Source organism: Camelina sativa, chromosome 17, assembly GCF_030686135.1.
Source record: "Camelina sativa cultivar CO46 ecotype springtype chromosome 17, ASM3068613v1".
Classification (NCBI taxonomy): Eukaryota; Viridiplantae; Streptophyta; class Magnoliopsida; order Brassicales; family Brassicaceae; genus Camelina; species Camelina sativa.
The window spans coordinates 38,595,256-38,615,159 of NC_141896.1; the positions used below are offsets into that span (position 1 = coordinate 38,595,256).

General features: G+C 36.2%; 4 protein-coding genes and 1 pseudogene across 5 annotated transcripts; 3 read left to right on the plus strand and 2 right to left on the minus strand.

Moving 5' to 3' along the window:
- Positions 1-681: 681 nt before the first annotated feature.
- LOC147924872 (uncharacterized) lies at positions 682-2,141 on the plus strand (annotated as a pseudogene).
- A 3,727-nt stretch (positions 2,142-5,868) lies between these two features.
- Positions 5,869-7,749, minus strand: LOC104758661 (uncharacterized). The gene is made up of 2 exons (XM_087495544.1): positions 7,310-7,749; positions 5,869-7,057 (listed from the first exon to the last, which is right to left on the minus strand). The coding sequence occupies exons 1-2, from the start codon at positions 7,412-7,414 to the stop codon at positions 6,038-6,040; spliced, it is 1,125 nt and encodes a 374-aa protein (XP_087351670.1). The 5' UTR covers positions 7,415-7,749; the 3' UTR covers positions 5,869-6,037.
- On the minus strand, positions 7,609-8,384 carry LOC147924873 (uncharacterized). Its single transcript, XM_087495547.1, has 2 exons — positions 7,847-8,384; positions 7,609-7,749 (listed from the first exon to the last, which is right to left on the minus strand). Exons 1-2 carry the CDS (start codon positions 8,280-8,282, stop codon positions 7,694-7,696), a joined length of 492 nt encoding a protein of 163 aa, XP_087351673.1. The 5' UTR covers positions 8,283-8,384; the 3' UTR covers positions 7,609-7,693.
- Positions 8,385-11,373: 2,989 nt separating this feature from the next.
- On the plus strand, positions 11,374-12,866 carry LOC104758662 (uncharacterized). Its single transcript, XM_010481567.3, has 2 exons — positions 11,374-12,340; positions 12,434-12,866. The coding sequence occupies exons 1-2, from the start codon at positions 11,390-11,392 to the stop codon at positions 12,725-12,727; spliced, it is 1,245 nt and encodes a 414-aa protein (XP_010479869.3). The 5' UTR covers positions 11,374-11,389; the 3' UTR covers positions 12,728-12,866.
- A 3,786-nt stretch (positions 12,867-16,652) lies between these two features.
- Positions 16,653-19,872, plus strand: LOC104758663 (uncharacterized). Of its 2 annotated transcripts, none has more exons than XM_010481569.3 (7): positions 16,653-16,974; positions 17,105-17,207; positions 17,673-18,369; positions 18,447-18,838; positions 18,931-19,035; positions 19,212-19,379; positions 19,475-19,872. In XM_010481569.3, exons 3-7 carry the CDS (start codon positions 17,694-17,696, stop codon positions 19,619-19,621), a joined length of 1,488 nt encoding a protein of 495 aa, XP_010479871.2. In that variant the 5' UTR covers positions 16,653-16,974; positions 17,105-17,207; positions 17,673-17,693; the 3' UTR covers positions 19,622-19,872. The 2 variants fall into 2 exon arrangements, with proteins under 2 accessions (XP_010479871.2, XP_010479870.2); XM_010481568.3 differs by having other exon boundaries at positions 16,653-16,882.
- The last annotated feature ends 32 nt before the right edge of the window (positions 19,873-19,904 follow it).

The following is a 19,904-nucleotide window of genomic DNA, read 5'->3' on the forward strand; positions in this document are numbered from 1 at the left end:
TTAGTACGATTTGTGGACTGTCCGAGATTAGGACAATTATTTGTGGAGATTGCAGAATTTGCACCCACAGGATGTTGTTTTTCCCTTTTACCAAATACCGAACACGAGTTGATGTTCTACCCCTATTTTCAAAATTAAAGTTTATGTCCACAGGAGTTTGTTGACATGATTTATCCGTCCTTGACAAGTGTCCACGACATACGTGTTTCGCGTGTTGCATACCACGTTTGTCGTGCGGAGGACTATTGGTGTATGGGCTGACAGTCCATGTTGGATTTTGTTATGTCGGTTATTATAAACCCTAATATTGTTGTCAACGCTAATACCTAGTGTTATATAAACCCTTGAATTATTGATTAAGAAAGGCAACACAAAAATAAATAGTTTTCCCCTAAATTCTTGTCTAGTTTCTACATGGTATCAAAGCAGGAAAACTAAAACCCTACAAAAAAAAATTTTTCCTCCTCTACAACGCCTCTCGGCATCTCTTTATTTTTCTTCTTCTTTGTTCTTCCTCTGTTTTCAAGTTAGAAAATAGAGTACTCTTCTCCGTTATAAGCCTCTCGGCATCTCTTTCATTATTTTGTTGATCTTACTCTGTTTTACGTTACAAAACATAGCACTCTTATTCTTCATAAGCCTCTCGGAAAATCTCGTTTTTTTTTCTTTCTTGATTCAACGATGGCTCTCGCCACTTCAAACCCTAAGCATAAAACCATCTCTCCATACGACCTAACTGCAAGTGATAATCTTGGCGCAGTTATCTCTCAGCCTCTTCTTAAGGGTTTGAATTATGAAGAGTGGGCACTTAACCTACGGATGGCACTTTCCTCTCGGAAGAAGTTTGGCTTCCTCAACGGCAACATACCAAAACTGGCTGTGGACGCTCCTGAATTTGAAGACTGGATAGCAAACAACCACCTGCTTGTTGGTTGGATCAAACAAACGATCGAACCAAAGCTCCGAACTACCATCTCGACTCGCGAAGTGGCCAAGGATTTGTGGTACATCATTCAAAAGCGGTTTTCTCTTAAGAGTGGAGCTTGTTTACAACAACTTCAAAATTCTTTGGCAACTTGTAAACAGAACGGCTCCACCGTTGATGAATATTTTGGACGTCTTACAAAGTTGTGGGATAGTATTGCTGATTGTATGAACTCTAAGTGATGCAGTTGCGGCAAGTGTGAGTGTGATTTAAACACTGCTTGTGATAAAGAACTTGAGACTCTCCGCATCCATGACTTTCTCACCGGCCTCGATGACTATGTTCATGGTGTCATTCGCTCACAGATTTGTGCTATCACCCCTCTTCCCGATCTCGACATGGTGTATCAAACCGTTTCTGAGAATGAGATGATTTGTTCCACTGTTACCAATGATGTCCCGGTGATGGGATTTTCTGCTCAAGTTCCCTCTTCTCCTCCACCTGGCACAGTTCCTACTCGTGATTTGACTCGACAATTTACTTCTCGATTTACTCCAGGAAACCGTGATCCGAACCGGAAGTGTACTACTTGTGGTCATAAGGGTCATGAAGCTTCGTCATGTTTCAAGGCCATCGGCTATCCCGAATGGTGGGGCGATCGTCCACGCACTAGACCTGATGTTTGTGGCTCACAGGTTTTTCCGGCTGGTCGTGGCCGTGGTTCTAACCTCAAGGCTAATGCTTCTCAGATCATCCATGCAAATACTGCTGCTGTCGACTCATCCGAACTCACGGATAGTAATCGTAAATGACTTAGCGGTATCTCCGATGAACAATGGAAGTTTGCTAAGAAGCTGATCAACACTGGCAAGGCAATTGATCAATTGAGTGGTAAGAATACTACTAATTCATGGGTTTTAGACACTGGTGCAACACATCACATGACGGGTTGTGGGGACTTACTAATCGATATCCATGACATCGCTCCAGTCTCTGTTTTATTACCTGCTGGTGCCAATGTGTTATCCACGCAACTGGGCACAATTCGCCTTACACCAACCTTATCCCTTCGAAATTTTTATTTGATTCCTGGCTTTCATATGAATTTGATATCGTTTGGTCAACTTATAACAGATAATTATCTTGTCGGACAAGTAACAGATCGACTTATGGTTTTACAGGACCGCAATACGAGGATGCTGACTGGTTTGGGTGAACGAGAGGGAGAGGGATTATACCGGTTTCGCGGGCTTTAACATGTGACTTCTTGATATGTCTATATTTTGCATCTCCTTAGCCTGTATTTTTCATGCATTTAGCTAGGACAACTAGTTGTTTTGCATCATTTTAGAACCTCTTTCGTACATTTTGCATGTTTAGGAAGTTTCTACATCATCCTTGCATACATTGCGCATTTCGGAGTTTTTCAGGTGTCTAGGGGACGTTGGAAGCGCAGAAGATCGAGCCACGCTCAACCTCTGCAATCGAGCCACGCTCAACCTCCGCAATCGAGCCACGCTCAACCTCTGCAACCAAGCCATGCTCAACCTCCGCAATCGAGCTACTCCTCACTTCCACAATCGAGCTACTCCTCACTTCCACAATCGAGCCATCCTCACTTCCACAATCGAGCTACTCCTCACTTCCACAATCGAGCTACTCCTCACTTCCACAATCGAGCCATCCTCACTTCTACAATCGAGCTACTCCTCACTTCCACAATCGAGCCATCACTCAAGCCACCGGTTTAGGCATTCAGCTTTTGACGTCTTCATCAAAGTTGTATAGAATTGAGTCATCTTTCCAGTGCCGTTTATTTCAAGCCAATCGGAGGTGTGGTTCAAGAGTTATCATCGTTTTAGTGGATGCGTATACACCCAGCTCGAGCCACTTTCACCGACCATGCTCGAGCCATTTTCACTCACACCACTCGAGCAACTCCTACTCACACCACTCGAGCCACTCCCACTCACACCACTCGAGCCACTCCTACTCACACCAATCGAGCCACTGGACGCACACGGACAAAATCGCGTATGCCAGGAAGACGCTCCGTCTGACATGCTTCAGGAGATTCCCAAACCGACGCTCTATCTTGTCATTTTAAGTTTTAGGGATTCACGCGTTTTTACTATATATATATTTTGTTAAGTCTTGTTTTGGGACATCTTAGTTTTTATCTCGTTTTCTCTTGTAAGGTTTCCCTAGCCACCAAAAACGTACTCTAACTTTGTATCCCGAAATCTTTGAACTTATTCAGTATTTTGATTTGATCTCTTCTACAAAGTTGTTCTTCACATTTTAATCTATCTAAGAATGCTTGTTTCAATAATTTTTGGGTTTGCATCATTGACTATGATTTTCGGATCTGAGTAGTGTGTTAGTTCTTGAGGATGGGATAGATTAGGTGGAGGATCTTAGGATGTAGAGTGTTTAAGCGTTGATTGCATCATTCCCTTCTGGACTTCAGTAAGAAATACTATTTTTTCTCTGATCAATTGGGACTAGGTTTGAGACATTTCCACACCCAAAAGGTGTTTGATGAAATGTCTGACCAACTAGTGCCAGAGACTTACGTTCCTAGCCAAAGAGATTAGTTGTCTAGGATGTTTGTTGACATGAATGAACTTGTTTGTAATGCCTGCTCGACCATGATACTCTAGCGAGAGCTAGGTATGGAAGTGGTTGAGTCTGAGTAGTTTTTGCCAATAGATTGGATTAGCTAGGTTGTGATGTTCATTGTTTAGGGATAGTTTGCTTGTGGTATGTTAAACACTCTGTAGACTATGATACTCCACCGACATCAATTACCCCATCCTTAGGACTTCTTTCTTTCTGATTTTTATTACATTCCTGGAACAGTTTCGTTTCTTGCTTTTTAGTTCATGCTTAGACTCGTTTATGTTTTTATTCATTTTCGCTTCTTGTCATACATTCTCGTTTCTAGTTCTGTGATTCATTTCAGTTTTGCATTTTGATCATTCTAGGATTGTTAGAAAAACACTCTTTTGAATTGGCTTAACTTGTGACTTCTTGACTGCATCTCGAGTGATAGTGAACCTTCCCAACTGGATTGACACCTTAAGTATTACAACGCATAAGGTTAATTGAGACCTACTAGGAGACACAAAAAACCTAGTATCACTTCTTTGCAAGCAAACGTTCATGATGATTCAGTCTTGTGGCATCACCGTCTCGGACATCCGTCTTCTCGTATTACCGGAATGATTCTTGGAGTTAGTAGTAATTCTAATAATAGTAGTGAAGTTTTAATTAAGAATTGTGACGTTTGTTTTAGAGCAAAGCAGACTCGTTAGTTTTTTCCCGAAAGTTCTCATAATGCAATGAAAGTTTTTGATTTGATACATACTGATTTATGGGGGCCGTATCGTACTACTTCATTTTGTGGATCACGTTATTTCTTAACTATTGTTGATGATTTTTCTCGCGTTGTCTGGCTCTATCTTCTTCCTGACAAGAGTAGAGTCTCTCAATGTCTCTGTGATTTTCTGGCTATGATCGACCGTCAATTTCATAAGAAATTTAAACCGTTCGAAGTGATAATGGAACGGAGTTCATGTGTCTAACTCGGTTTATTCAAGAACACGGCATCATTCATGAAACATCATGTGTTCATACTCTGCAACAAAACGGCCGAGCAGAACGTAAGCATCGTCATATTTTGAATATTGCACGAGCTCTCCGGTTCCATGCAAACCTACCAATTGGATATAGGGGCGAATGTGTTCTTAAAGCGGGTTATCTTATTAATCGGACGCCTTCTAATTTATTGCAAGGCAAGACAGCGTTTGAACGTTTGTATGGGCACGCTCCTTCATATAGTCATCTCCGAGTTGTCGGTTGTCTTGCGTATGTGCATAATCTTGATCATAGAGGAGATAAGTTTGCCTCTCGCAGCCGTCGTTGTGTCTTCTTGGGCAAGAAAGGTTGGAAATTGTTTGATTTAGATTGTCAGGTCATCTTTATCTCTCGTGATGTGATATTTCGTGAAGATGAATTTCCGTTTGCATCTCCGTCTTTGACACAATCTCCAGCGTCTTTCTTACCTCCGACCACCGCTCCCGTGTGTGAGAACAACTTCAGTGATGATGAACCAGGGGATTTCACTGTTGCGATGGTTGATGACAATAGAGAGGGTTCGACTATCATTGCACCATTGCCTATTGACTAGGCCTGGGCGTTCGGATTCGGTTCGGATTTTTCATATATTTTCGGGAATTCTTCGGGATATCAATTATTCAAATATTTTCGGATTTATGTAGATATCTATTGGATATCGGTTCAGATCGGATTATTATCTGATATCCACAAATAATGAAAGCAAAATCCGATCGGATATATCTTCGGTTTTGGTTCGGTTTTAATCCAATTTTTTCGGTTTGGATTCGGTTCGGATTTTCGGATTTGGATTTTGTGCCCAGGCCTAATCTAAACCCTAACCACCTCATTTGTAAACCCAAACCGACATATAATTTTGTTTTAATTGTAAAATCTAAACCCTAACTACTTTATTTGTAAACTCAAACCAACATATAATTTCGTTTTAATTGTAAAATCTAAACTCTAATCACCTTGTATTTGTAAACCCAAAACGACACATAATTTTGTTCTAATTTTTAAAAATCTAAACCAAGCCAATATTTAACTTTACGTAATTAAAAATATACAGAATTCGTTTCCTTAATTTGTTTTATTAAGAGGGTTGGATTCAGTGTTTAGGATTTAGGGATTAATTTTTGAGAAAAAAAAATAACATTTTTGTGGTATTTTTGAAAGAAATAAATAAAAAAAATAAAACTAAAAATGGTATTTTTTAAGAAAAACAAAAACTCATTTTAGTGGTATTTACAAGAATTACCCTTAATTAATTGATGTGTTTGTTATTATTTCTTTGGTCTTGTATAATTATAAAGATCACTAAAAACAAGCAAAAAGATTAACACTACTCATTTTAAACATCATTTATATATGACAATATTCTTTGGACTTTCACTCTTAAAAAAAACAACATAGGTGGTACTTGTTTTGATCAAAAAAAAATAAAAAAAGGTGATACTTGTTTACGTTCCCTAGACACTTTATCCAAAAGATTCAATAGGTGAAGTAGCCTGATCCTTCGGAGGCGGCCAAGTCTGAGGATGTCCTTGCAAGGGAAGGCATTGTATGATCTGAGCGGGCCCTTGTAATGGGAGGTATATCTCTGACACGGGTTTTCTTGATAAAACAAACCGGTAGTCCTCCTCCTACGCGATGCATCTTCTTAAACCAATGACTGATTGTCTCAACTCCTAGATAGGAAAAGAGTACGGTCAGTGATCCACCAGCAATGGAGACAATAGCCGGAAACAACCATCGTGATCCGGGGAAATGAGGTATGGTCACCCAAGATGCCGCAACATAAGCCGTTGCCATGAACCCTACAGAAACCCACATCATCCTGTGCGTGGCCACTAGTAATTTCTTCAAGGGTTTCCTCTGGTAAGGTATGATGCTAACGAGAAGAATAACAATACTCAACGACATGAACAGTGCCATGCTGTTACATATTGCAAAGACTTTAAACGCTGCCGTATTGCCTACAGTTGATTTCCCTTTCCACGGCCCATCCTGGTAGACGCCGCCCGGAGGGTTTATCCCACCGGCATAAGAAACTGAAGCAATCAAGACCGCCACTATGGCAATCGTGTTTCTTGCATTTTGTAATGCTTCTATATGCATCTCATGTTCCAAACTCTTACGACCCCTTTTAACCTCATGTCTCTTGCTTTTCATTCTTTTCTCTGCTATCTCTGATGTGCTTATTCCGATTAGCTCAAGCAACCGTATTACCTCCCTTTCATGAGAGCGTCTATGAGTATTATCGACTGGATAATTAGAGTGGCCTCTGTAATCTTGATTGTTCTCAGCCTTCTTTGACTCCAGTTCTTCTGAATTCTTGGTGTCGTCACACATCAGGCAGCTTGATATGAACTCAAAGTCTTTGGCTTCTAGAGGGACAAGGTCAGAAGCTCGATAACCCATTTTGTTCCTATCTCTGATATTTATTAGCTGCTTACCAAAATTCCTATCTCTGATATTTATTGTCTTCTTACCAACAATGTAACTTATAAGCTGCAATTTATTCAATAGGAATATGTGAGAAGAAACACAACACACACAAAACAAATAAATTGACAATAAGTGAGCCGGATGATTCAATATATCACTTGTATATTAGATGATGTATCATCTTATAGTCAAGGTTAGATTCCTAACATAGAGTATATATCTGGCTAGTCAAAAAAAATTGTAACTAAATTCAAAAGTGCTTTTGAAATAGAGAGGAGAGAGCTAGAGCTAGGGATCACAAAGAAAACCACTTACCGGAGCACAACAAGCCACGGAAGCAGCAACATGTAAGACAGTGTTGTCATGTTGATCTTTTTTATTCATAAGAACTCTGCTGTTAATGCCCAAACTCTCAGCCATGAAAACAAAGGCGTCTATAGTTTTGTTTCGTGCAGCGAGATGAAAGACTGTCTCTTTTGACGGCGTGAGAGCTTCGAAACACAATGGAGCCTTTTGCACAAACTCCTCCAGGATTACAACCGAACCTCTTCGGACTGCCAGATGCAGAGGTGATAAACCTTCGGCGTTAAGAGCTTCTCCTAGTCTTTGATCGACCCCTAGCAATATACTTGTCAGTTCAATGTCACCTTTGTCACACGCATGATGCAGTAGCGTTGATGGAGAGCCGCCTTCGACAACTCAAGCTCTTTGTCTAGCTAGCTCTGGAAATCTCTCCAGTATAAACCCAACAATACCTGACAGTGATCCCAACGGCCAACACAATAGCGAGACAGTGAGTTCATACAAGATTACGAAAACATGTTGAGCGCGCTGTATATACTATAAACTTACAAGTAGCTCCACTTGATATGGCGAAATTGAGTTCATCGAGGTCGACTGAATACGTCTTTTCCACGATGAGTCTACCAGCCACCATGAAAATGCTAAGGCAAGCTAAGTGGAGAGGTGTTTGGTTTTTGTCGTTGCGTGCGGAACACAGTTCCAATCCAGTGTTTAAAATCTGCGTAACTATGTCTACGTCTCCAAGAAGAGCAGCAAGATGAAAAGGTGTGTCTCCGTGTGAGTTGCGGGAACAGAGGAGGGACGGTCGGAGCTCAATAATCTTGGAGACGATTTCTTGGTGACCAAGCTTCGCAGCCATGTGCAAAACCGTGTTGTTCGTGTTTTGCTCCTCGCTTCTCTCATCCAGTGACGATTCTCTCTCTTCCACCAAACCAAGAAAAGCTGGAAGGTCATTTTGAAGGATCGCTTGGAAGATCGGCTGCATCTTTTGTCAAGAAAAAGGTAAGAAAATTGATCTTAACCAAGTGGTGTGTTAGACCACAAGAGTTCTTAGCATCTTGACATTTTGGCTTCTTGGTCTTTCTTTTAATTTTCGGAGTCCATTATACACTGGTAGCTGTTGGGTAATATATATATCATATGAAGTGTGTGGTGTGATGTCTTTTCTTGTCTATATAAAGTGAGTGTAATGTGATGTTACTTGGCCAGAAGACTTTATTTGACCATATAGTCATCTGCTTACAAACACAAAACGCGTTTATAAGTTTTAAAAACAAAAGGCAGAGGGCTCGAGGCTGGTCTGGTCATGCCACTGGTTCCTCTCTCTTTCTTTCACGCGCAATTCTTTAGCTTTTTCCACAAGAAAATAATTAAAGTTTAACAACTACGAGTTGGGACTTGGGGTAACGGTGAATAATGGCCGCTCTGAAGGAGAAATAAGTTTTTGGTCGACCTTCTAGTTCGATTTTTTTAGTTGGGACGAATTTGTTGCCTTGGAGAAATGTACACTTAAAAGTTAAAAGTGCAAATATGGCTTTAAACACTTAAAGACAGTTTTTAAAACCAGCCCATTTACCAAAATGTAAAAATAATTAATACTAGTTGTAGATAAACTTGTCTATCTGCAACTTAAAAACATGACTCTTTTTTTAATTGCTTAGGACCCTTAGGTATCAAATCAAATTTTAAGCGACTTGTAGTATAAATGATGAAAAAATAAAATTTGCTCACCATTTTTACTTCCCTAGTATTAGCGAAATGTCGCCGGTTATTAGGCCCAATAGCGCATTTTACTAAATCAAAAGTTTGAATACCTTTATTTGCCGTGACTTGAAATCGCAGAACACTTTTAGTAAAAAAAAATACTAGTAGTATACAAGGACACAAGTGATGAAGTGAACAAAGGTTTCACATAACTAGAAAGCAGAAACACTTTAATTGCTGAAAAATTCAGAGATCAAATCATATCCAAAGCATCTGATCTAGTGGAAGGAGAAAACCCCAACTGTTCTTTTTTATATATTTTCTATTTGGGAAGGTTTTAGTGTCAATGTGACATTATACAAATCTTCTTTTTTATATATTTTCTATTTGGGAAGGTTTTAGTGTCAATGTGACATTATACAAATCTTAAATCATTATTTGTGGCTTAAGTTTGTAGTATCTTGTTATATTATACGTACAAGTAGGATTATTGTGAAACATTCTTCATTTACGAAGGAAGATATCAAATAAATGCTTTGATTTCGCAGCACGCGAAAGATTAATTAGGCGTTATAAGTATAAACTACAAGAAAAAGTAAAATTGACCAAATATTTGAGTATCTTAAAATTCGTCACTTTCTAATCATATCCACGTGATTACAAACAAAAATAAAACAATCAACAATCAACAATCAAATCCATCATATATATTCATTCATTTATTCAACTCATATTAAAATAGTACTTCCTCCGTTTCAAAATATATAATGTTTTGAGTAAAACACGCATATTAAAAAATAACTATTTTAAAAAAGTTCAACCAATTATAAACGAGACTGCATAATAGAAAGTATTAAGTGTATAGAAAATTAAAAACATCCTATATTATGAAATAAAAAGATTTTCTAAAACATCTTATATTATAAAACGGAGGGAGTATTATAATATCCTTCGTTCTTATCACTAATTGAACCACTTGTCAACAATACAAAAACATTGCGGCTTTTTGACGGAGATCTAGAGACTAGAACTCGTGATTATTGATTTTTCTTTCTTTCTTTTTTTCTCTACTGATTATGATACTTCAAATAATCAAATTCTTTGTATTTTTTTCTCCAAATACATGTTTTAAAATCTTTTTATTATGACACACTACGTACTACGGTTATTACTAATGTATATAAACAGAGAAATCACATGTCTTTGTGGACTATTCTGACAGTGATTAATTATTATGCCGTCCCTTAAGCAATCATAACTTTGTTGAAACTTTTTTCTTTCTTAGTTTAGTTGTTGCCAAAATTATGTATTTTATTATCCACTTTAGATACCTCTTTATTCACGTAACTTTTTTTGTTTTGGCTAAATATATATTCACATGACTTTCACTATACCTATACTCTATTTATTTAGTTGACTTTATTGCTCTAGAGCTGTGTAAGACCATCTCCAATGGTTTTCTCTATTTTTACCTCTAAAATAGAGGTGATTTTTGCTCCAATGTATACCTCTATTTTTTCCTCTAAAAAAGAATATTCCATAGAGATTCTTTTTTTATTTTACTATTAATATCTTTTACTTATAAAAGTTACAAACTAACCCATTTATTTTAGTATTTGTGAAACTTTCATAAAATTATGATATTATTTAAATTTTTAACATTCATAAATATTATTTAAATATCACATTTATTAAAAGAAATACATTGCATCATATAAAATAATAAAACATAGTAGATTTTTTTAATTAATCATCGACATTAGTGTATTTTTCCCACAAAAAAACTACATGCATGCATAAGACAATGTGAAAACAGACATCAAAGTGGTGCTTCAAATGATGATATAGTAAGTATTTATTTGTTTGAATTTTTTACTATAAATGTTTTCATTATTTTTGGTTTTGGAGTTTTGTTGTTTTTTTTTGGCTATCTTATATATTTTACAAAAGAGAAAATAACTCTTGTTTAAAATATACGAAATTAATATTATAGTGTGAATAAAAACTAAAATATTTAAGTTATTTATATTTAATAAATATATTTTGATCATAAATATAAAAGTGTTAAAAGTACAAGGACCATTTTATAAATTAAAAAGTTCAACTCTATTATAGAGGAAAAAATAGAGATCTCTATTATAGAGGTAGAAATAGAGATGGGTTGGAGTAGATTTTACTCTAAAATAGAGTTAAAAAGCAAATATAGAGGTGGGTTGGAGATGTCCTAAGTTGTAACAATTTTATCCTGTAATGAGTTACAATTTCAGCATTATTTTTACTTGGAAAGTCTTTAAAATATTCTATTCAAAAACCAATATATTCACTCTACACAGATATAATAATTAAAAATAAACTATAAGAAAAATAATAATTGAAGAAAGGCTGCCCATGTGGGCACTTCCAAATAAAACTCCAGAATCGATGCCTCAAATACATTGGATGTTCACTAAACAACACAGATATGAACAAAACAAATACACCCACAAAGGAAAACCAGAAGACTCAATCTTTGTTATAAAACACAACTTCTCTCTTTTTAGAGTCTCTCTGTCTCTTGTCTTCTTCCTTTTAACTTTTTTCTTTTTAATCTTTTGTAATCACTTGTCTGAAAAGGACATGGATCGTGTAAGTTCAAGTGATTTACTTATTGATGATCTTCTTGAAGATTACTGGTTCTTTGAGAACTTATTTACAAGGAGATCAAGAGGCTTGAGGTATTGTCACTCAGATCCTTACCCTTCTTCTTCTGCTGAAACAATGGGAGATTCAGATTCGGAGAAGGTTCTAGAAGCATCTATAATCAGGGTACCTTCTTTAGATAGTAGAGAAGGCGGATCTCAGATGAAACTGAAGAGCTCAGAAAATATTAGGGTTCAAGAACCGAGGCAAATTGGCTCTTCCTTGGAGAATAAGGAACCCGTGGTTCTTCCCAAATCTGGATCTCGTTCGGCTCCGGGGAAGATTCAAGAAGCTTCCACAAAACGTGGGTTGATCCGAGCTCCTTCTTTGCCGCCTCAGATAGAAAAAAGAGAGGTGGACCGCGAGGCAAAGAAGATGATTAATAAGCTGACAAGGCAGTTCTCCGAGAAGATTAGGGTTCTAGAACCGACAACGTCTGGTGAGCGTTTCTTGCAGAAGAAGGAAACTATGGTACGAGACAAAGGGATTAGTGAAAGGAACAAAACAAGAAGTAGTAGTAGTAGTGTCAAGATTTGTTTGCAAAGAACTCAAACGATGCCGAATAACATGAGAAGAGAAGAAGATAATGAGGAGGATGACGACTCAAGAATGGGATCCTTGATCCGTGAAGCCCTCGCTAGCTCACATAATGTTCCAAAGGTAATGAAATGAATCATTCTCTATGTCAGAGAAATTAGTAATGGTTATTGAGAACTTGATCAAAAACATATTTAAGTTTGAATCTTGGTGCAGGCCTCAAGCAATCAAAGTCAGAGACCACCAAGAAGCTTGAGATCAGCTGAAGACACTGTTATGGTCAAACAAGGGAGCTCGATCCCCAAAACGCTGCGTAAAACGTTAAGCAGCGTAGAGACAACCAAAGAGATTCAGAGGCTGAAAGATTATGAAGACCAACTGGTCGAGCCACGTGTCGCAAGCGGACTGGCTACACCGCCTAGGGTTCCGAAAGATTCAAGAAAAGAAATGAAAGATCAGATCAAGTTCTGGGCTCGAGCTGTAGCTACTAATGTCCGACAAGAGTGCTAAATTTGTTTTACACTAATTAACTGTGTTTCTTTTGTAACACTATCCCGTACAGATGATTCTTATCTTGAACTCTTTTGTGTTTTTTATTTTTCATGTCTTCTGATCCTCCTGAAATAATGAGATTCCTCTGTTTATGTGATGATGATGTTCTTCTCTTTTGTTTGGGCAAGAAAAAAACTCATCATTATGATGAAGAAAAATTAAGGAGATGAGAGAAAAACAACAGGGAAAATATATTATAATAATCGATAATTTAGTGATAAGTTTATATATATACTTTATTTATTTTTCCAAAAGAAAAAACATAATAATTTGTGATTTGATTGCGATTTTTGAAGACTTCCATAGAAGCATTTCGAAAAAAATAATCATTTGTATTTTTAATATTACACGTAAAATACGTTGAATCATGTGTTTGGTGGGTTAAATATAAAAATGTAATGACTTGGAACTAACGAGATTGAACCGGTTCTTGATTGCAGAGATCTCTCTCGTAAGACCAAAACAACAATACTATATGCATTTTATTCAACTCCCATATTTTTTAATAATGTAATAAGAAATTATATGTTAGGTTTTTATATTTATTTTTTTGCTGAAAGATTAACCGTTTGCATGAACAAAAACCAGTTTGGATGAAACGAAGTCTCATTACATTTACTTTTGTTTCTTTGTCAACAAAATTTATATCATGATCAGTTCATAACATAGGACCGTTAATTACGGGTAATAGTTAGGACGTGTAGTTTAGCTAACTTCCAGTAAAAACTTGATGATATTTTACTATTAATATTTTTGCTACCAAATTACCATACAGAGAAAAAAGAGAAACACGTTTAACTAACAGACAAATCTAATCAGACTTTTTACACTGTAACAGATGACAAGAAACAGTGCCTTTAGGTCAAATCTCAAGTAGAAATATTGGAGAGATTATTATGACTTTTTGATAGCATCCAAACAATATAACTGAAAAAGTATATTTTAAACTTTTAACAAACAAGTAGCCAATTGGTGCAAACGAACCAAAACAAGTAGCTACTTTTCTGAATATTACAATTTTTATACACAATAATTTCTTATTCTTATTCACGTCCATATTAGAATAGTCTTTTACCGAATGCAGTTAAAGATAAGATAACACTCGTACATATAGTTTCGAAACAAAATCATTTTATACATTTATTATCAGTCTCGAATATATCCTTCTTTATAAAAAAATTCAGACGTGACAACTCTTTTTATGTTTGCACTTGCACAAATGTGACAACTTCTTTTCAGTACTTTTTTTTTTGTGTTGGGCTTGTTGGTCACTCACTATTTTGTTGATTAAGCTCAAGTCTGATTCAATAAAACAGAATTGGCTACTCATCTTACTCATTCAAATTTTCTTTTGTTTTTTTTTTAAAGCACAATCCTAATATTTTTTTTCGTAATATATAACGATTTCTTATATGTTATATTCAGATATCATCGCAATATATATGGCTCACTTTTCGTAATCGAAAGTTTTTCTTTTGTTGTTGTTATTGTTGTGCAAAATCGAAAGTTTTACACATCCATTAAAAAAAATCATAGACACTTTTACCAACAAAAAAAAATCATAGACACAATCCCCCTAAAGAAATCATAGACAGGATCATCCTAAGATACTTTCTAGAAATCCTCAACCATAAAAGCCCTAATCCATCGTCATCACAGGCCCACAGGCCCACAAGCCCAATGTTAAGAACCGTCGTTTAGTAGTAGCCGTTGATGAACTCTACATACACAAGAGAGTGGTACATTTGAGTTTGGAGAGGTATTTGGACAATTGGACTCCAATCATAGACAAGATCATAGACGCAATCCCCCTAAAAAATCATAGACAAGATCATCCTAAGATACTTTCTAGAAATCCTCAACCATAAAAAGCCCTAATCCATCGTCATCACAGGCCCACAAGCCCAATATTAAACACCGTCGTTTAGTAGTAGCCGTTGATGAACTCGACATACTCAAGAGAGTGGTACATTTGAGTTTGGAGAGCTTATTTGGACTACACCTAATTAAAGAAGTGGGACGGCAGCAAAATCTGAAACCCTAACTTCAAGGAACCAAAGAAATATCTCAAATTCTCCGAGCGCAAATATCAAAATCTATATATAGTGGAACAATGTCATGCTTATACAAATTTTTTTAAAAAAATGTCATGCTTATACTATACGATAACAAAACGATCTATCTTTCTTGCTAAATGAATCTTTAATTCTACATTAAATTGTTTCAGTACTACATATATTTGTATTGCATACAGTTTTGTATATAATCTGATTGGTCGTCGTACAAATTAACCCTTTAAATTATAAGTAATAATGTTATTTATCCACATCCTTAATAGATAGTAATAGGAAATAGAAAACAGTTAGACGTGTCACGTGCAGTGGTATATGAAATATTGGTACAAAATATTATCGATGTGATAATTCACAGATCACTTTCGTTCCAATGATCATTGTATTGTATTCGTTATATATCGTTTTTTTTTCCATTTCGTTATTTTGATGCATGTGGCTTATACAGTCGATAAAGAAAGAGCAAAAAAAGAGAGAATAAAAGAGCATATTCTCTTCGTGGGTTTAAGACAGTATAAAGAATCTGATCCAAACTCTACAGTTGGAAGCAATGTTATAACTTATAACCCCAAAAATTACATTTATGGTTGATGGAAGAAAAAGAAATTATATTTATGGTTTTTGTTATAAATTCGTGATTAACAATTTTTAAGCTACACTTGATTTTCTCAACATATACGTAACTAACGTGTATGGCTAGTGTTATTTTGTACGGCTACTTCGCGTATTATACCATATCAAAACTTTTTTACTATTAGATTATTATACAAACAAGTGACGAAGAATTCGAGATATATTGTTGGCATATCAATCAAATACACTAAGAACGATGTCATAGATTTAAGTGTATGTCGAATTCATTCTACTAGTATATGTTTGACAAAAAAATGTCAAACGTATATCTTAGCTCAAAGTTGACGTAGTTTTTGGTTACAAACTTTCAAATGTAATTTAATTTTAAAATGACGTGTTTGGATTTTGGATATGCAATTTTAATGAATCTAAAAGTAGTATATGATGAAAAAACATAAACCAATCAATTCATTGGGAATTATAAGTTTATAAACATATGGCACTTATGACATAATCAAAAAAAGTTTTGGGGGAGTAACAAAACAAAAATTTAAGGCCTGTTCCACCAACGAGTATAATACACATCATTAAATTAGATAACTATACAACGCATTAGAGATGGGATGTGGTGTGTAACTGTGTATGTACATACATTTTAGATAGTTCACAAAGTTGTGTAGCCATAAATTCTAAATTAATATTGGGCATAATTAGGTGTCAAGCTGGTTCAACAAAGAAAGCACATGGGGACACTTCCCCAAAGCTTTGTCTTAACAAAAAGAAAAAAAAAAATCCAAACAATTAATAACTTTGCTCAAAATCTATCTAATGCATATAAACACATTCAGAAACTTTCACTTATACACACTTCACCAAAGAAAAAAAATAACAAAAACATCTCAATGTGGATCATTTAATGAATAACAAAATCCATTTTAGTATTTTTTTTTTAGAAAAGAAAATCTACATTGATTTAAAACTTTGATATCTTAGCAAATAAATAAATCATTCTTAATTAATGGTTGGCATGCTTCATCAATCAGCTATAATAAAAACCCAAAACATAAGATAATGAGATCAAAAGTGTGTACTAATTAAAAAAAAAAAAAAGTGTGTACTAATTAAAGTCCGTCAATTAATGAATTTTATACATAATTAACGACGACGTTTTAAGTCTATAATTAGGACACTATTTTACCTTTTTAATATATATATACGAAGCAAAAAAAAGATAAACCAATGAAAAAAATAGGAAATGAAGAAAAAAAAAGATAAATGGGAAAATAAATTTAAAAAAAAAAAAAAAAAAAAAAAGGCATTTTTCATCGTTCCGTCAGAGTGCGAGAAGAAATTAGAATCAAGAAACCGACGTCTCTTCTCTTCTCTCTCCCTCACCTCCTCTTTCTTCTCTTCTCTTTTTCTTTGGATCTCTCTCTCTCTCCCTCCCTGATTAAACCTCTAAAATCAGGTAATCATCACGTTAATCGGATTCTCTTAGCTTTTCTTTCAAAAGTATATTTCCCAGTTTCTCTTTTGGTCCTGGGAAATTTTTTTTATTTGGTGAGTTTTTTGATAATTGTGTTATCATCATCAAGTTTATCTCAAGAAAATGCATTGTTCTTGGTCAGTTTTGTTTTAATGAATTTGTAATCTCTTTTGATCATCATTGATTTTGTTTTTATCTTTGCAGGGAGTTTCTTTTTTTTGTTGGTTTCGGAATTCTCAGGAAATCTTTAGCAACTCTTTGTGTCTTTTGCCGCTGTTTGCTCTCTCGCAATCTTAATGTTCTCAAGGTTAGAACTTTGTTCTTTGTTTCTGCTTAATTTTTGCTCCTGATTCTAGTTAGACATGGTGGGCTAGTTTCCTTTTTTGTTTTTGTTAGAAAGCTATGATCTTTTTTTGCATTGTTATTGTTTTGTGAATGTGGTTTTTGATTTCTGCAGCTAAAGTTTTAGTCTTTTTGTTTTTTTTCTTCCATTTGATTTTGGTGGATAAATGATAATTGAGAATGCACTAATGCTGCATTAGTAATGCAATCTTCCGAGAATACGGTTTCTGAGGCTGAATCAAAGGAGATTCATGTGTTTTGTATGCTATGGTTTCGTTGTTACTTATTTCCCAAATTAAGGAGTTTACATGTGCATATGACAATGTGATGGCTTAGTTTTTTTAAGTATCAGCTTGAGATTGTAATAATGTTGCATTGGTGTGTCACCATATGGTTTTTGATGTTTTTATGAATACAAAAATCCTATCAGAGGGCTTCTGCAGCAAGCGAAATGGGACAAAGAAATAGGACTATTGATTTAGAAATGGAGCAGCAACAATCTCAAGCTTCTCTCCAACCAGAACCTTGCATCCTTTTAGGCAGCTTTCCACAACAACCGGATATTAATAATATCCCTGCAATGGTTGCAAATGTTCCTAATTTAGAACCTCATTCTCTTCAAGACCCAGCTTATGACAACTCTGCGATGTTCTACGGGCTTCCTCAGTACCATCATCATCCTCATCAGCGTGCTCCAACGAATTTCTATGTTCCCTATGTGGCATTTCAGGCTCCTCCGGGTCAGTTACCATCTTCAAGCAATCACGGTGTAGTTGGTGTAAGTCCTGATCATGAATACGAAAGAAATGCTCATTTTATGGATCACACAAGAGGAACGTATAAACGAAAGAACGCTGAAGGAATACCGGGACAACCTCAATATTTAAGTACCTTAGCAGCTCCATTCAACACGCCAGAGACAATAGCACCTTTTGGAGGCGCTAGGAACAGACCAGGAGCTGTTACAGTGAACCCTGTTCCTCCTCTTCACGCTCCGAATAACTTCATTCCAGGAAACTATGCAGGTCATCATCCTTTTCCACCTCCTGGCTCAATCTGGTATGATCAGCACCACGGCAGATCTGATGGCTCACCTTCGTTTTGGCCTCACACACCTTACATGCACGGTACCTACTAACACACAATCTCTTTTTAAAGTTTTGAACTTTGTAATCTTATTTACTATCTTTGAATGACCTTTCAGGTAGTAACATTTTCGCTGGTTCCATAGAGTCTAGTAGCAGAAACCCTACAGCATTTATGTATCCTTCACAGTTAAACCCGAGGGACCACTATTATAGTCATCATCACCACCCGGCACCTCCTCCTTTACAAGGCGTGAGAGGCCAGAACGCCACATTATATCCTCACATGGCTTCTTCAGCCTCATACAGAGTTCCTCCTGGTGGTTTTGCTCCTCAGAACACAATGAATAGCGGTCCCCCGGGCTCAGAGATGGGTTCGAGTCATGTGGGTCCGGTTCAACTAACCGGGTTTCGGATATACCAGCATCATCAACGAGATGATTCTGTACCTGTAGCAACTCTTAGACAACACCGTGGAGGAGTTCCTCGGCTTAGAGTGATGCCTGATGATGTAAATTTCTTGCCTTAATTTGTCTGTCCCATATCTTTCCATTTCCGTCTTGCTCAAGGTTCTGTATCTTTGGTTCTCCTCAATGTGTGTAGGAAGTTGCTCTTTTGGAGTTTGGTGACTTCCTTGGTGGTTCTGGAACTAATCACATTGATCATCATCGAGATATGCGATTGGACATCGAGGAAATGTCTTACGAGGTGAGCCTATCATCACTCTTTACCTTTGTAGTTATCAGAGTTAGGAGCTAAAAGTTGCAGTCTTTTATTATCTTTTCCCTGAGAAGATCTTGGGTTTAGTATGAGCTTGAGAATCCACAATGCAATTTTCTATGATCATATAGTTGATCTGACTTGAAAATCTGGGGTTTGAACAGGACCTTCTTGCGTTGAGTGAGCGAATTGGAACCGTAAACACTGGTTTGCCAGAGGAAGATGTGAAGAATCATTTGAAAATAAGAACATGTTCTGGAATCAACGTTGAAATAGAGTCTTCGTCTCCAAGAACTAAAGATTTAGAAACTGAACCCTGCACAATATGTCAGGTAAAAAATAGCCAACTGACTCTCAAAACTTGTGAATGGCTGCACTGGCTTGGATTTAGAGGGCTAAAGATTCCTCTCAATATATTTCTTTACAGGAAAGCTTCAAGAACGAGGAAAAGATTGCGACTTTGGATTGTGGGCACGAGTATCATGCTGAATGCTTGGAGAAATGGCTGATTGTGAAGAACGTTTGCCCAATCTGTAAATCGGAGGCACTCGTTATGGAGAAGAGTAAGGTATAGGAAGAAGAATGCTATCATCTAATCTTATTGGGTTTATATAAATATATTTATATATAGAAGGAGACTTTTAAAGAAGAGAAGAAAACAGAGTTTGGGTTTGTTTTCAGCTCCAAAAGAATTTTCTGTAAATTTGTACTTTTTTTTCTCTTTCTTTTGTGCACATAAAATATGTGTGAATGGTCAAAAACTGTCATCTTTTAATTGGTTTCTTGGCTACGTGATAATGAAAAGTGTACAGTCTAATTTGTTTATTCTAGGTTCTTTTCCTTAACAGTTATACTTG

Coding starts and splice junctions, on each gene's coding strand:
- LOC104758661 (XM_087495544.1), bottom strand. CDS start 7,414: ATGGCTGAGAGTTTGGGCATTAACAGCAGAGTTCTTATGAATAAAAAA. Junction 7,058..7,309: donor CCGTGGCTTGTTGTGCTCCG/GTAAGTGGTTTT, acceptor AATAAATTGCAG/CTTATAAGTTACATTGTTGG.
- LOC147924873 (XM_087495547.1), bottom strand. CDS start 8,282: ATGCAGCCGATCTTCCAAGCGATCCTTCAAAATGACCTTCCAGCTTTT. Junction 7,750..7,846: donor CATATCAAGTGGAGCTACTT/GTAAGTTTATAG, acceptor GATCACTGTCAG/GTATTGTTGGGTTTATACTG.
- LOC104758662 (XM_010481567.3), top strand. CDS start 11,390: ATGTGGGCACTTCCAAATAAAACTCCAGAATCGATGCCTCAAATACAT. Junction 12,341..12,433: donor GCTCACATAATGTTCCAAAG/GTAATGAAATGA, acceptor ATCTTGGTGCAG/GCCTCAAGCAATCAAAGTCA.
- LOC104758663 (XM_010481569.3), top strand. CDS start 17,694: ATGGGACAAAGAAATAGGACTATTGATTTAGAAATGGAGCAGCAACAA. Junction 18,839..18,930: donor TTAGAGTGATGCCTGATGAT/GTAAATTTCTTG, acceptor CAATGTGTGTAG/GAAGTTGCTCTTTTGGAGTT. Junction 19,380..19,474: donor AACCCTGCACAATATGTCAG/GTAAAAAATAGC, acceptor ATTTCTTTACAG/GAAAGCTTCAAGAACGAGGA.